Below are 12280 nucleotides of genomic sequence, written 5' to 3'. Positions count from 1 at the left end.
AAAACGTGGCTCAGCTTACTCGTCGCTGTAAGAAACAGCTTACTGACTTCTTCAGATTAGTTTCAGAGTCTCTGTGCCAGAGCTAAACTGAAAATATTAGAGCAATATTTCACTGAAATATCCTGAAACGCGTACCTTCACTCAGAAATCGGGGCTGGGAAACAAAAGCACAGTCTGAAAGTTTGAGGACAAACAGTCAAATCTTCTTTCTTTTTTTTTTAACACGTCATAAAGACGAGACCCACAAACTCAGTATGTCTACTCATTAGCTACCTTGCATTATAAATATATAAAGTTTAAAAAAGTGCTTATTAAAAGAAACTATAGTGATGTGATAACTTCCAGCAGTGTCATTCTCATTTTTGTTCTTGACCAGCATTAATACGAAATGTCAGGGAGAGCAAAACGGTCGTCCTTCACAGTCCTCCTCCAACACTGACAAGGATTGTCCACAAAAAAAAAAAAAAGAAAAAAAACCCCAAAGAACTGGTCTCCCATTAACATTCATTCAACGTGTACACAAAGATATACGTTTTTGGAAAAGCATAGTTAATACAAAAGGAGACTTCTCAAACTAAAGAGGAGAGTATTGGCCACTGGTAACACACTGCTGCTGCGACCGACTGGAACACAAGACGACAGGTAAAAATTAAAATAACTAGCAATAATTGCACATAACCTTCGAGAGCCAAGATGTCTGATAAGAGGACTTCACAATAAGATGAGTTGCAGGAGGGGTGTGGCACGCTATGGTTTAAATATACTGGATCTGAGGAGAAAAAGCACATTCAAAGAGGCACAGCTGCAAACGGTGCAGCTCTGTGTCCTTAAAAGTGCCGCTCTCATCCAACGTCACCGGCTACTCTTCAGATGTCTTCATCCTCTTGTTTCCGGGTCTCTCTGTACCGGCGAAGAGTTTTAATGACGTGCCTCTACATCCTCTTAGGCAATCATGTACTGAGTGATGGCTCTCAGCGCGTACAGCAGCTCCGCCTGCAGCCGGGCCTCCATGATTAGTAAGTTTATGTGTATCTGAGGAGAGAAAAAACTAAACATTAACACCGAGGGCTGGTGTTAGTGATAAGAAACAGTTTCTGGGAATGTGTTGAGTGGACAGGTTGATGTGACGGGGAATGCGCACATTTGTTGGAGTTATGCTTCTAGTTCAAATCTGTGCTGTAGGGGGCGCCAGTATTACCCCCTGGTTTGAACAGGTAAACCATGAGCCACAATGCATTTCATCCTTCTGCACTTTCTCCCTGCTTTCCCATCTAAAAGCTAAAAATCACAAAATATATTTAAAAATCTACACTGCAGATACACCATAACCCTACACCCTGACATCCACCTGCAACATCCTGCAACTTTAATGGCCTGTTCAGTACTCTTGTTTCCAGCTCTTCAGTTGGTTCAGAAAAAAGCTGGCAGAAAAAGAGAACTGACCAGCTTGGAGAGAGAAATCCCAGAGCAATGCAGGCACACCAGTACGAGCATAAAATACCTGAACTGGAACTGAAGAAGCTTCTCGGATGAGAGGTGAAACATCTTCAAGAAATTTAAAGAAGTCCAGTCGCTTTCTTTTTAAGCTCCTTAGACCAAGTATAAACCTGTATCAATGTGGCTAGAGTCAATGCAGTTCTTTTCCCACCTGATTTTAGCGTTTCTTGGTTTAGTTTCAGTTGATAATGACCTCAGTTCAAAAGCAAAAGCTCTGCTGATCCTGCCAGATCCTTGTTTTCCTGCATTTGTGCCAAATTAAATATCTCACGTCTAGCGTCATACATTGTTTGCAGACATGACAACTTTCTTCGTAACACGAAAAATAGTCGTACCCGTTCTGAAGTCTTAAGTGGAGTCCATCTCAGCGGACACACTGGAGTTTTGGTGGAGTCCGGAAAACAGGCCACAGCCTTGACGTACAGCTTCAAATCTCGCTCCAGCAACTGGTTCACTTCACCGTAATCGTAATCGTCGTAGCTGCGACCAAAAGCAAACACAACTTTAACTATTGAACACACACAAAAAAGCAGGTTTCTGTACGTCTCCTGTATTTTTTATTTTTATTGTTTCGGCACAAAGTGGCAGCCTCACCGTATTCCTAATACACAGTGGATGTAATTCCAGATCGCCCTCTTCAGGTCGTCACTGTGCAATGAGGAGAGGGTGGCTACGCTCCTGAACCGGTCATCCAGGAGGTGCCCAATGTCAGAATACAATCTGTTCACTAAGGAGAAGCCGTGATCTTCCCAGGAATAGTCCTAGAGGGAAAAATCGGGGTCACATGAGTTTTCCTCATTGTACTACTTTGTGAGGAGTTCTGAAAATTGCAATCAAATAGAAGAACATAAAATTTTTTTCCTCGTGATTGATGACAAACCTTAAATCTATAGAGCTTAAGTAGTAAATATTTGAAACTACTTTTCAGCATTAGTAATGCTTTTATTTGCTCTACTTTTGTTTTATTATAATCCCCTAAGGCTAGCCCCACCAATCTATGTACCATGCTGTTCTTCATTTTATGGTTTTTAGAGGCATTCATTTGTAAAATGATCCAAAAGTGTTGCCGAATATGATTTTGTTATGATTCTTCAAGATTTCTCCCAGATATGTACTAAGTCCCATCTCCACACAGAAAGATCCTGACCAAATGATGGAAACCCAGGCCCTTCTTGCTCTGTGTCACCATACTGCTTCCCATCAGAGAATTATGCCTTCTGCGATACATTTATTAGCGGACATCCCCGTCGCTTTGTTTTCAGTGTTCAGTAACTGCTAAACTACAAGCTTTGGGCTCTTCCTGCCATGTGCTTCCTGAGCAGCCGGCTCACAAGCCAGGTCTCTATTGTGGTGGTCCTCAACATCTTTCAGCCATCCCTACAGAGAGGACATGATGCCACTAACAAGCACAAATGGAGGACAAGTTAAATGATGCCATTTGGGGGCAGCTTGAGCTGTGGGATTTAGCTTTTATAGTCAAAGTAGGAAAAAAGTAGAGGACTTGGAGAAAAGAGACTCCTAGCTCTCTGCTGTACTACTTCTTCTCCTGTTAATACAGATTTTCTGGTAATTTACACAAAACTTACATTTCTAAAGGCTCTTATATCTATTTTCATTTTATATTGCGCCTTATGAACTGGACCATGATTAAGAAAACGCATCTAATTAAAATATGAAGGGGAAAAAACTTCAGCTCACACCTTGTTAGTTATTCATCTCCTGTTGGTCTGTGAGCCAAAGCAGTGTGTTAAAATGTCAAAGAAAGTACTGATTAACTCACTCTGCCTCGGGCTGCCTGATACCAAATTTACATGTTAATTTGGCTACCAGCATCTCAAAGTGCGTCAGACTGTGGCACAGATGCACTTCAGCAGTGGAGAGTAATAAAACTGTGCTAATGTCTTTAACAGACACCAGCCAGACAATCGGAAACTCAGAACAAAAAACAAAACCCTACACATAATCACACTGACACGTTCACTGCTAGAAAGACACTCACCTGAACTCTGAACACTTGGAAGTGGTCCTCCTCCTTGCGTGCAAACTCCTGATAGCAAAAGTCAGGGTCTGTGATAAAACGCGAAGGATCTGCGAGGCATATCATCTCCTCCTCCTCCTCCGTGTCTTTAAAAGAAATGATGAACGCAAAGGAGATGATGAGGCTAAGTAAGGAGTGGTAAACGCTCAGGTTCCACACTGTGCGACTTCACTAACGCTCGAGGAGTGAGTGGGAATGTCTCGGTGGTGTTACCTGTCTGCTGGAGCGTTTGCTTTTCACGCTCTTCCTGGGACTTCTGGATCCTCTCCTTCAGACACGTCACATCACCACTTGAGTCCAGAGACTGCCGATGAAAAAAAAAAAAGTATCTCATCAAGTTAGATATATTAAAGCAACTGCTAAGGGCACAGAAATAATCTAATTGCGTATGCAACATCAGAAAATATCCAACTGAATTTGATGATATTTATCAAAGGAAAAATACTGAACAAATTAATTGGTCATTTTACACTATTAAACATTTTTTCCAATCCTTATTATACGATGGAAGGTGGGTGAGATGCACTAAGCACTCTCACAGTAATTTGAGCCCATTTTAAACCGCACCTTATTTAATACTTAAATACAAATAAAAAATACACTCCTAAAATACATTTTCATCTGGTAAAACTGGTGATATTTTCTTCTTATTCCTTTCCACAAGCACCAGTGGGTTGAGTGACACCAGTATTGCTCATATTGGTCCCTTTTTTAAAGCTATTCTAAGTATTTATGAACTAATTTCAGTCTATAGCTTCAGATATGTATATAAGTATATTTTTACCCGTCGTCGTGTTATGTGTTCGGAGGGAGTGGCGAGGGACTGAGGCACGTTGGTGTTGCCGTTGGCAGCATCAAAGGGGCAGAAGGTCGGCGGAGTACCGTTGGGAGATTTGGAGGAGAGAGGGACAAAGTCTGCGTCTGTGTCGCATCCAAACACAAAGCTGCAGAGGGAGTGGCAGTGGGCCAGGATCACCACGGCCTGCACCAGCTCAGCCAGTGACCAGCACTGCTCGCCCGCCTTCAGCAGCGTCTGGAGAGCAGAGGCAAAAACAAACACATTTAGAACGAGGAAATGAAATAAAACAAAGCATCCAAGTATATATATTTTTTTAAATACTTATACAAATGTTAAATTTTATCGGTGGTCTGTCTTTGCTGTACCTGGATATGCGAGCAGGCGGTGAGCCAGGGTTGGTGGGCCAGCACTTTGTTAATGTTGTCAAGGAGCCGAAGGCGAAGGGGTGCCGCCTCCAAACCCTGCAACCACTTGGGATCCCCGCCCACCCTCAGAAAATGCGTCGAGTGCAGGTACACCAGGTAGTTGCAGTGATGACGTGCTGCAGCCTGTTAGTCACAGGAACAAAGACGAAAACTCAAAAAAAAAAAAAGAAGCTTTGTGTATGTTTGGCTGCATGATGACAGCTGGTGAGGAGTTTGGATGTATCCTAGAGAGAAAAGCCAGGTCACTAACCATGATGGCGATGTAATGGCGGTATGGCAGCGGCAGGGGGCCATCCATGTGCAGGATGTAATGCTGTGTGCGCAGGAAGCTCTCCAGGTACTGAGGGTGAGACGCCATCTGCTGGGACACGGCATCTACACTCCCCCTGCTGACCAGCAGTGACACTCGCTCCTTCTCACCATTCACCATCACCTGCAGAAACAGCGACAAGGACGAGAGAGACTGTTGGTTTCTGGAAGAGGGACCTTAAAACCATATTGTACCATAAGATGTTGTTCTCTCATTTTGTGAGAAATAGCTATAATGGCTGAAACAAAGTGCTGACAGAAGAAAAAAAAAAATGAGAACATTAATGGCTGTTAAAAATCTTAAAATTATGCTGGATGAAGCTGCTCTGAACTACACCACTGTAAATCCAAAATCTTTGGCTCTTTGGTGGAGTTTGGACGTCACTAAAGAGCGACTTTGACATTTTACAGACAAAGCAATCAGTTAATCCACAATGGGAACACATTTATTTATTGCCAGTTTTAAATAATAAAATATATGGGACAAAAAATAAAAATAATTCCGTAACCCAAGGATGACTTTCTTTTGGAGTAATCGTTACATCTGTAGCAAAAACAGGCTAGACTTCTGTGTCCGTGCCATGGACCGAACTTGTGTTACTCCCCATAAATCAACTGAAAGAAAAACAGTCTTGGGAAAACAGCAGTGATACAGGCGCCACTGGCAAGTGAGCGCATTCCTTGCATTATTCCTTCTCCAAATAAAACAAGCAAACAACAGTAGCTCAGCTGAGAGCTCGTCAGACAAACAGACACCATGGAAGGTTGGCTGCAGCGGGGCCAGATGCTTCCTAGTTCAACACCACTTCATTATGATCAAACACAGAAGCAGCACTGTGGATTTTTTTCTTCTTCTACTTCTGTGAAATGAAAATGGACAGCAGTCTGCTAAAACTAAAGGGGGGAAAAAAAAACACCCATGTTTTCCTTAGAAAAGGGGATTTACATGCTGGGAGGAAGCACAGGCGAACCAACTAATGTGAAAGTTGAGCTTAAGAGGCCTTGAAGAGGGAAGCTCATGAGCAGCAGCAGCAAAGAAATTCATAAGCCCTAACAGACAAACAAGGGAGCGACTGGGCTCAGGAGGCGGAGGCCAAGAGAAACAGACCCATGCGGAGAGGGGAGCTGGATCGCCCTCATGGGCACAGCCTCTGTCACCATCTTACAATCGGTTCTAGGAAAAGGTGTTTGGGAACTCAGCCATGAGCAGGAATCAGCTCCACTGTATGTGAAACCCGAGTGTGGACGGCGCTCATCAAAGCCAAATGTTTCCCTCCAGTTTGGCAAAGACTTCTCCCTTTAACAGCTGAACGTCTGTCAAGGATTACTACTGTCCTGTCAAATCACAGACGCCTCAGCTTATGTCACAGATAGTCGTAGCAAATGGCGACTAGAAGGACTCGCTGCTTAATTTTAGCCTTGTACAGATCTTTGGTATTCAGCTCCATGTGGTATTTCACTTCTCCCTGCAGTCGACCAGGGTTTCCTCCTGATCCTGTAGGAGGCTCCACCTCTTAACCTATTATAGACTCCATGCTCAGATCTTAAAAAACATGTCAAGACAGCACAGATTTAACAAACATCACACTGAGACTGACAAGTTATTTTAACTCTAAGGAGAATGCAAGGGAATAAAATGAGCTAGCGGTGAATAACGCAAGCTTAGATGCAAACCCTGACCCTCAGTTATCTGTCATCATACATGAGAAATGGTTTGAATGGGAATGTAGAGTGCACAGGTGCCTGCCAATCAAAACCTGACAAGAGCACATTCACAAGAGTAGGTCTGATTAGTATGCTGAGCTGCAGAATCTAGGTTACAGCTCCATCAAAGCGCTAACTGGCTCGATGGGGCCTGCACCGTGAAGAAAACACACCAGTCAAATAACTAACATGTAAGGAGATCTGCGCCTGTTTTTTTTTCCTAGTCTTTTCATTCCGGCATGAAATGGACTCCAACATAGATCGATCATACTTTTAGGCAAATACGAAAAACAATGACCAAGATGTGCAAGCACAGAAAACCTCTTTATAGGACTAATTATTTACCAAGTAATTTTGCTGGACAATATAAAAGATGTACTGTTGTGACTTTTTGAAATATTGCCAACTCAGTGAACAGATAAAGTACCCACTGGGGACACTCAAGTTGCTAAAATTACTGTTTTATATTATTATGCACTAGTACCTGCGATGAAAGAGGAATCCTGCCTCAAGTGTATACCCTTCTCCCTCACAGTTCATATTACATAAATCAGATATAAGAAAGCTAGACACCATTTCATCAGGAACAAGCTGGAAAGGGCTCAGGATGGGTTAGGATTATGATGGAGGAGAGCACAGAGGCTACAAAATAACTTGCCACTAAGAAAGGAGCTGTGGCTGCTGCCATCTGGAAGTTTTTCAGTATATTAAAAAAAAAAAAAAAGAAAAAACCTTGTTCTGACCCCTCAGACTGTGCACGAGGCTCAGCAAGCTCAGCCACACCATAGACAGTATAAAACAGGGATGTAAGGCAGCCGATTGTTTGGTGTTTTAAAACCAGATTATATGAGCAGGAGACTGACTGTGGCAGCAAACCTCACGATTTCTCAATCACAACTTGTCAGCCAATGAACATATCCTGGATTATCCTTTTAACACTTAAAATGACCAAAATTTATAAAACAGCTCTAATGATTCAGAGGGTGGATCGTTAATCTTTTTACAATACTGTCAGCTGTGAGAAAGAATGCACTGGCTTCTCGTTTTAGAGCCTGAAGCTATCCATCTCCACCTGTCTATGCTTGGTTGTGATTTTATATTTTAAATACTCCCATGAGAAAAATAAGCAACTGTAAACTTATATAAAAGGGAAAGCATTTCAAATCAGAGATGGGTATGGTTAACAGTTAAACACCAGTCTACAATCCCATCAACATTATGACAAACCCTCGGCAAAATGGGAAACTAACCCTGAAAATGGCACTGACACTCACCCTGCTGATGCATCTTTTCTCGGTGTGATTACTTCAGCTAAAAAGGTTACCGTTAGAGAAGTCAAAGCCAAAATTAAGGACTTGTGCAAAGAACTAAAAACCCACAGTGCTAAGCAGTATTGTCAAATTGTAGCAAACACCCTGCATTCGTCATCGCACAGAAAAATACTGACAACACTCATAGAAACACACAGAAATCAGAAAAAGCCACCCTCTAATTGTCATATTCTGTTGATTTTCAAATCTGAAGTAAATAAGCAACAAACCTACTCTTTTAGAGACTGAGGAGATGGGATTTGCCATCACATAATCAAAGAGGAAATTGGTATTTTGTGAATTTTCAAACATGTCTGGACAAATACAACGTAATAAGTCAAACTGAAACAGGAACTACAGTGGCTGTGAAGGCATTCAGAAAGCAGGAAATGACACATCCTACAGGTTTATGGTGTCTGTTGAGTACACAGAAGCAGAAATCAAATAGAAAACAAAGAATTTACAGTATGCTCATCAATACATTTCATTTCAAAAAAATCTTGCTATTTTTTGATGTCCTAGCTCTATCTTGAAGGTGATCTATCTTTATCCAAACTAATCAACATTTTCTGATTTATATGCGCTGTGGGAAAAGCTTTAGGCAGATGTATTATTGTCCCAATACCCAGCTTTATTGTTATTGCCTGATAACAACCCAGAGAAGCTGCACATAGCTTTGACAAGGCGATACACTCCTTATTGGCCACCCACATGAACAAAAAAATAAATAAAAAAATTGCACTGAAAGAAGAGAGAGAAAAAAGGGTAAATAAGGGTGGGTGGTCATATAAAGCAGCATCATGTCTGCAACTGTGTATGCTATTACAAAGCATATTGTGGTTTCACATGTACACTCGGAAGCCTATCAATTCAGCTTACAGTACACGCAGAAACAAAGCAATTTTTTGTAGTCAAAAACAGGCGTGAGGGGGTGACATTAGAACATTGCTGTATTCAAATCACAAGATGCAGTCAAACTTGTGGCTTGCCTGCAAAATATTAACTTAAACAACCCACAGCAGGGCCTGTTGTGAAAGAAAAAGATTCACAGGTGCAGATCATTTGACATTCAAAAGAAATCTCCTTTTTCCTCAACACGGGAGAGGACAGATCATTTGTTTATTGATCAGAGAGGACTACGGATGAAATGAAAAACAGGGATGACGTCACCGAGAGGAGGAAAGGTAAAGGGAGACAAAGACAGGCTTTGATAGCTGGCTGACAAACAAGCAAGGCTAGGAAGGAGAGCGCTGGACTAAGATGACACACAAAGAAGAGAGGAAAATTACACCAGCAGCCGCTTCAGTGTGTTGGTGCGTGGTGGGCTGCAGGAGGGGGCTGCTGCAGATATAGGAGAAGGACATTCAATCTGCATTCCTTACTGAGTCTGGAAGGGGTTCATCCTCATCATGCGCCCACCTTTATCACCAGAAGAAGCAGCTTGGGGGGGTGGGGAGGTGTTGCTCTTGCAACCTGAACTTGGGGAGTAGTGCAAAACAAACCAGCTGCAGCCAAGATTGGAAAAGGAGAAGGAAGGGAAAGAAGCTGGAGCTTCACATACAACACAACCAAGATAAACAAAACACTGTGCTGCAGGATGATTGGGGGGAGGGGGGGGGACAAAGGCGAGCATACATACTGCACATGAATGATGGGACCTGTCAGAAAACATGGCATGCAGGTAGAGCAAGGACACTGTAGGGGTAGAAAAGACTTTCCCTGAGAATTAGGTCTCACAAACAAGCAAAAGGTTTAAGGTTATCAAATCAAAAGGCAAATGCACGGCCAGTATATATTGCTTATCGTTTGTCTCCAGTTGCAGCAAATTTATGTAAAAGTATAGCATCAGTAAAAAAGCAGCGCATATTAGTCTTTAAACACAAAGTAGCTGCTCACATTCCTGCTTGTTTTGTTCCATTTCTGGACCTCTAATCTGCAGCAAATACGTCTCTTTCGGGCTACAACTTGGGACAGCGCCCCCCCTTTTGTTGTGAAGTGGAAAAACACCGGCAGAGGAGAAAAACAACTTTGATTGGCAGTCCAGTTGAAGCCAGCAAAAAACAGCACAATAAAAAAAAAGTTGCCAACATTTAGAGGCACCGCAAGCGACAAAACCCGCACAATGCCAGTCAATCCTTGAGGATTAGGCATGTCTACACGCTGAATGTGTCCTGCAAAACCCGTGCTTGTGTGTTATTTAGGAGTAAATATATGGTGCTGCATTACTTCACAGCCACTTCTCTCCCCAAACCTTCAGATGATGTCATCGTCACCTGCAGCTTTCTCCTCACACTGCACCGTCTCATCGGGCTCTTAGTGCACGGACACGTTAATAATCCGCAAAAGCGAAGCCAAATTTAACACAAATATTAAAAGGAAGCGTTTAAATCTTCTCCCTCCTGTGGCAGAACAAAGACAGAGCCGTCATCTCGCCGTTTGTGCGGTTAGGGTAATGTGTTCGGGCCTGGTTTTATTAACAGAAAATTCAAAAAAACCAAAAAGAGAAACAGGTAAATTTGTAGCTTTTATCGGTCAAAATTAAGCGTTAAAACAGCGAGAAAGCGCTGCGAGCTTTACGTGACGCTCTAACGGCTGGAGATGGAAACCGACCTCAGTGCGTTCCTAACCCCTATATTCAACCACTAAAACCCCACTTCTCCGCCATCAAAATGTCAAGTCAAACTAGTTTTCTTTGTGAACTGTTAAGCGTTAGCGAGCTACAACGTAAGTTTGCTGCGACTGTTTTTTTTCCCTTTCCTTTTTTTTGGTCGCTAATGTTAGCCAACTGTTCGTTAAAAAAAACTTTGAAAAACAGTTAAATACAAGCTAGCCGTCGTCTATCACCTCGTTTTAAGCTTTAAAAGGCATTGAGGGTAAATTCAAGAGCTGCCAAAAAAAGGAGATGTTTTCTTTGATATAAATGATCCCTTAGGCAAATGAATGAACGCTACTGAGTTAGCCGCTATTAGCTTCAATTGTCTTAAAACTAACTTACTCCCCTCCCCCTTCTCTGTCGAAAGTCAGCTAACCTTATAACCTACCTGTTTCTGGACTCGCTGGCACTGGGTTCTCAGGGGGTACTCCATTTTACTCGCACAGATGATCATTTTCCAAAAAAAGTGTGCTATTTCATGGATGCGGCTATGTCCTTTCTTGGTGCTTTACCAGCTAGCTAACAAAGGCAGAGAGCCGCTGCTGGCTTCAGTCAGTCTGTAGCTGCAGACCGGACTAAGACGAAAACCTTCCTGCAGCTGAGCTGACAGCTCCAGTAACAGTGCGTCCAATCAGAGCGCAGGGGGGCGGAGCTCCAAATGCTAATGAACATCTGCAAACAACCGAGCAGAGAGGCGAAAACAGGCCGGGCAGACCGCGGGGCTGGACTAGTAACTTACCCTGGGACGGGAAAGTTACTAGGAAGGAGCACTCCGTGTTATTTTAGCTGCCACTAAAGACTTCAAGAACGCACAGGTTCCCCTCCCCAACTTTATTTTCATCAACATCATAAACAGAACTGCAAAAAAGTCCACAGATGAAAGAAAAAGAGACAAACAAGGAGAAGAAAAAGCAAACAAGAGAACAAACAAAGCACTATACTAAACACGATTATATGTAATAATGCCAGGGTGGAAATTAAATGCATCTTAATTCTTTGTCTTAACTGCTTATCCATTTCAGAGGATTAGTGAGGAGGAAGTGAAGGTAGCTATGAACATGATGAAGAGTAGAAATGCAACTGAATGCCTGTAGAAGTGTGGAGATGTCTAGGGGAGAGGGACTTTTTAACCAGATTTTTTAACGCAATCTTGAAGAATGAGGAAAGGAGAAGTGTACTGGTGCCAATATTTAGAGAACAAGGGTGATGTGCAGAGTTGTAGCAACACTTAAGCCATGAAGCTGTGGGAAAAGCTGTTAAAGTTAGGTTTAGAAAAGAGACACTGGGATTAGCGATGCCAAGAGGGCACATACAGATGTGATGTTTGTTTTGAGACTTTTGATGGAGAAGTATAGAGGAGCTCAGGAGCTGGACTGTGTATTTGTGGGTCTAGAGAAAGGGTATGATCAGAGAAGCACGTGAGGGTGGTGCAGAGTATGTATAACGACAACAAGACAGTGGTGAGGTGTGCAGCTGGAGTGACAGATGGCTTCAAGGTGAGGGTGGGATTACATCATGGATCACCATTGAGGCCCTAATTGTTTG

At 42.6% G+C, this 12280-nt stretch overlaps 1 protein-coding gene across 2 annotated transcripts; it reads right to left on the bottom strand.

Moving 5' to 3' along the window:
• Nucleotides 1–203: 203 nt before the first annotated feature.
• Nucleotides 204–11337, bottom strand: sesn4 (sestrin 4). 2 transcript variants are annotated; one of them, XM_085169977.1, is made up of 10 exons: nt 11124–11337; nt 5010–5192; nt 4700–4882; nt 4320–4568; nt 3749–3839; nt 3497–3621; nt 2092–2258; nt 1833–1977; nt 965–1032; nt 204–728 (listed from the first exon to the last, which is right to left on the bottom strand). In XM_085169977.1, exons 1-10 carry the CDS (start codon nt 11187–11189, stop codon nt 659–661), a joined length of 1347 nt encoding a protein of 448 aa, XP_085026103.1. In that variant the 5' UTR covers nt 11190–11337; the 3' UTR covers nt 204–658. The 2 variants fall into 2 exon arrangements, with proteins under 2 accessions (XP_085026103.1, XP_085026094.1); XM_085169968.1 differs by having other exon boundaries at nt 204–1032; nt 11124–11336.
• Nucleotides 11338–12280: the final 943 nt, after the last annotated feature.

The sequence above is a fragment of the Neolamprologus multifasciatus genome, chromosome 2 (genome assembly GCF_963576455.1).
Source record: "Neolamprologus multifasciatus chromosome 2, fNeoMul1.2, whole genome shotgun sequence".
Classification (NCBI taxonomy): Eukaryota; Metazoa; Chordata; class Actinopteri; order Cichliformes; family Cichlidae; genus Neolamprologus; species Neolamprologus multifasciatus.
Note: the sequence above shows the minus strand (reverse complement) of the source record. Positions and strands in the feature narration are given on the sequence as shown.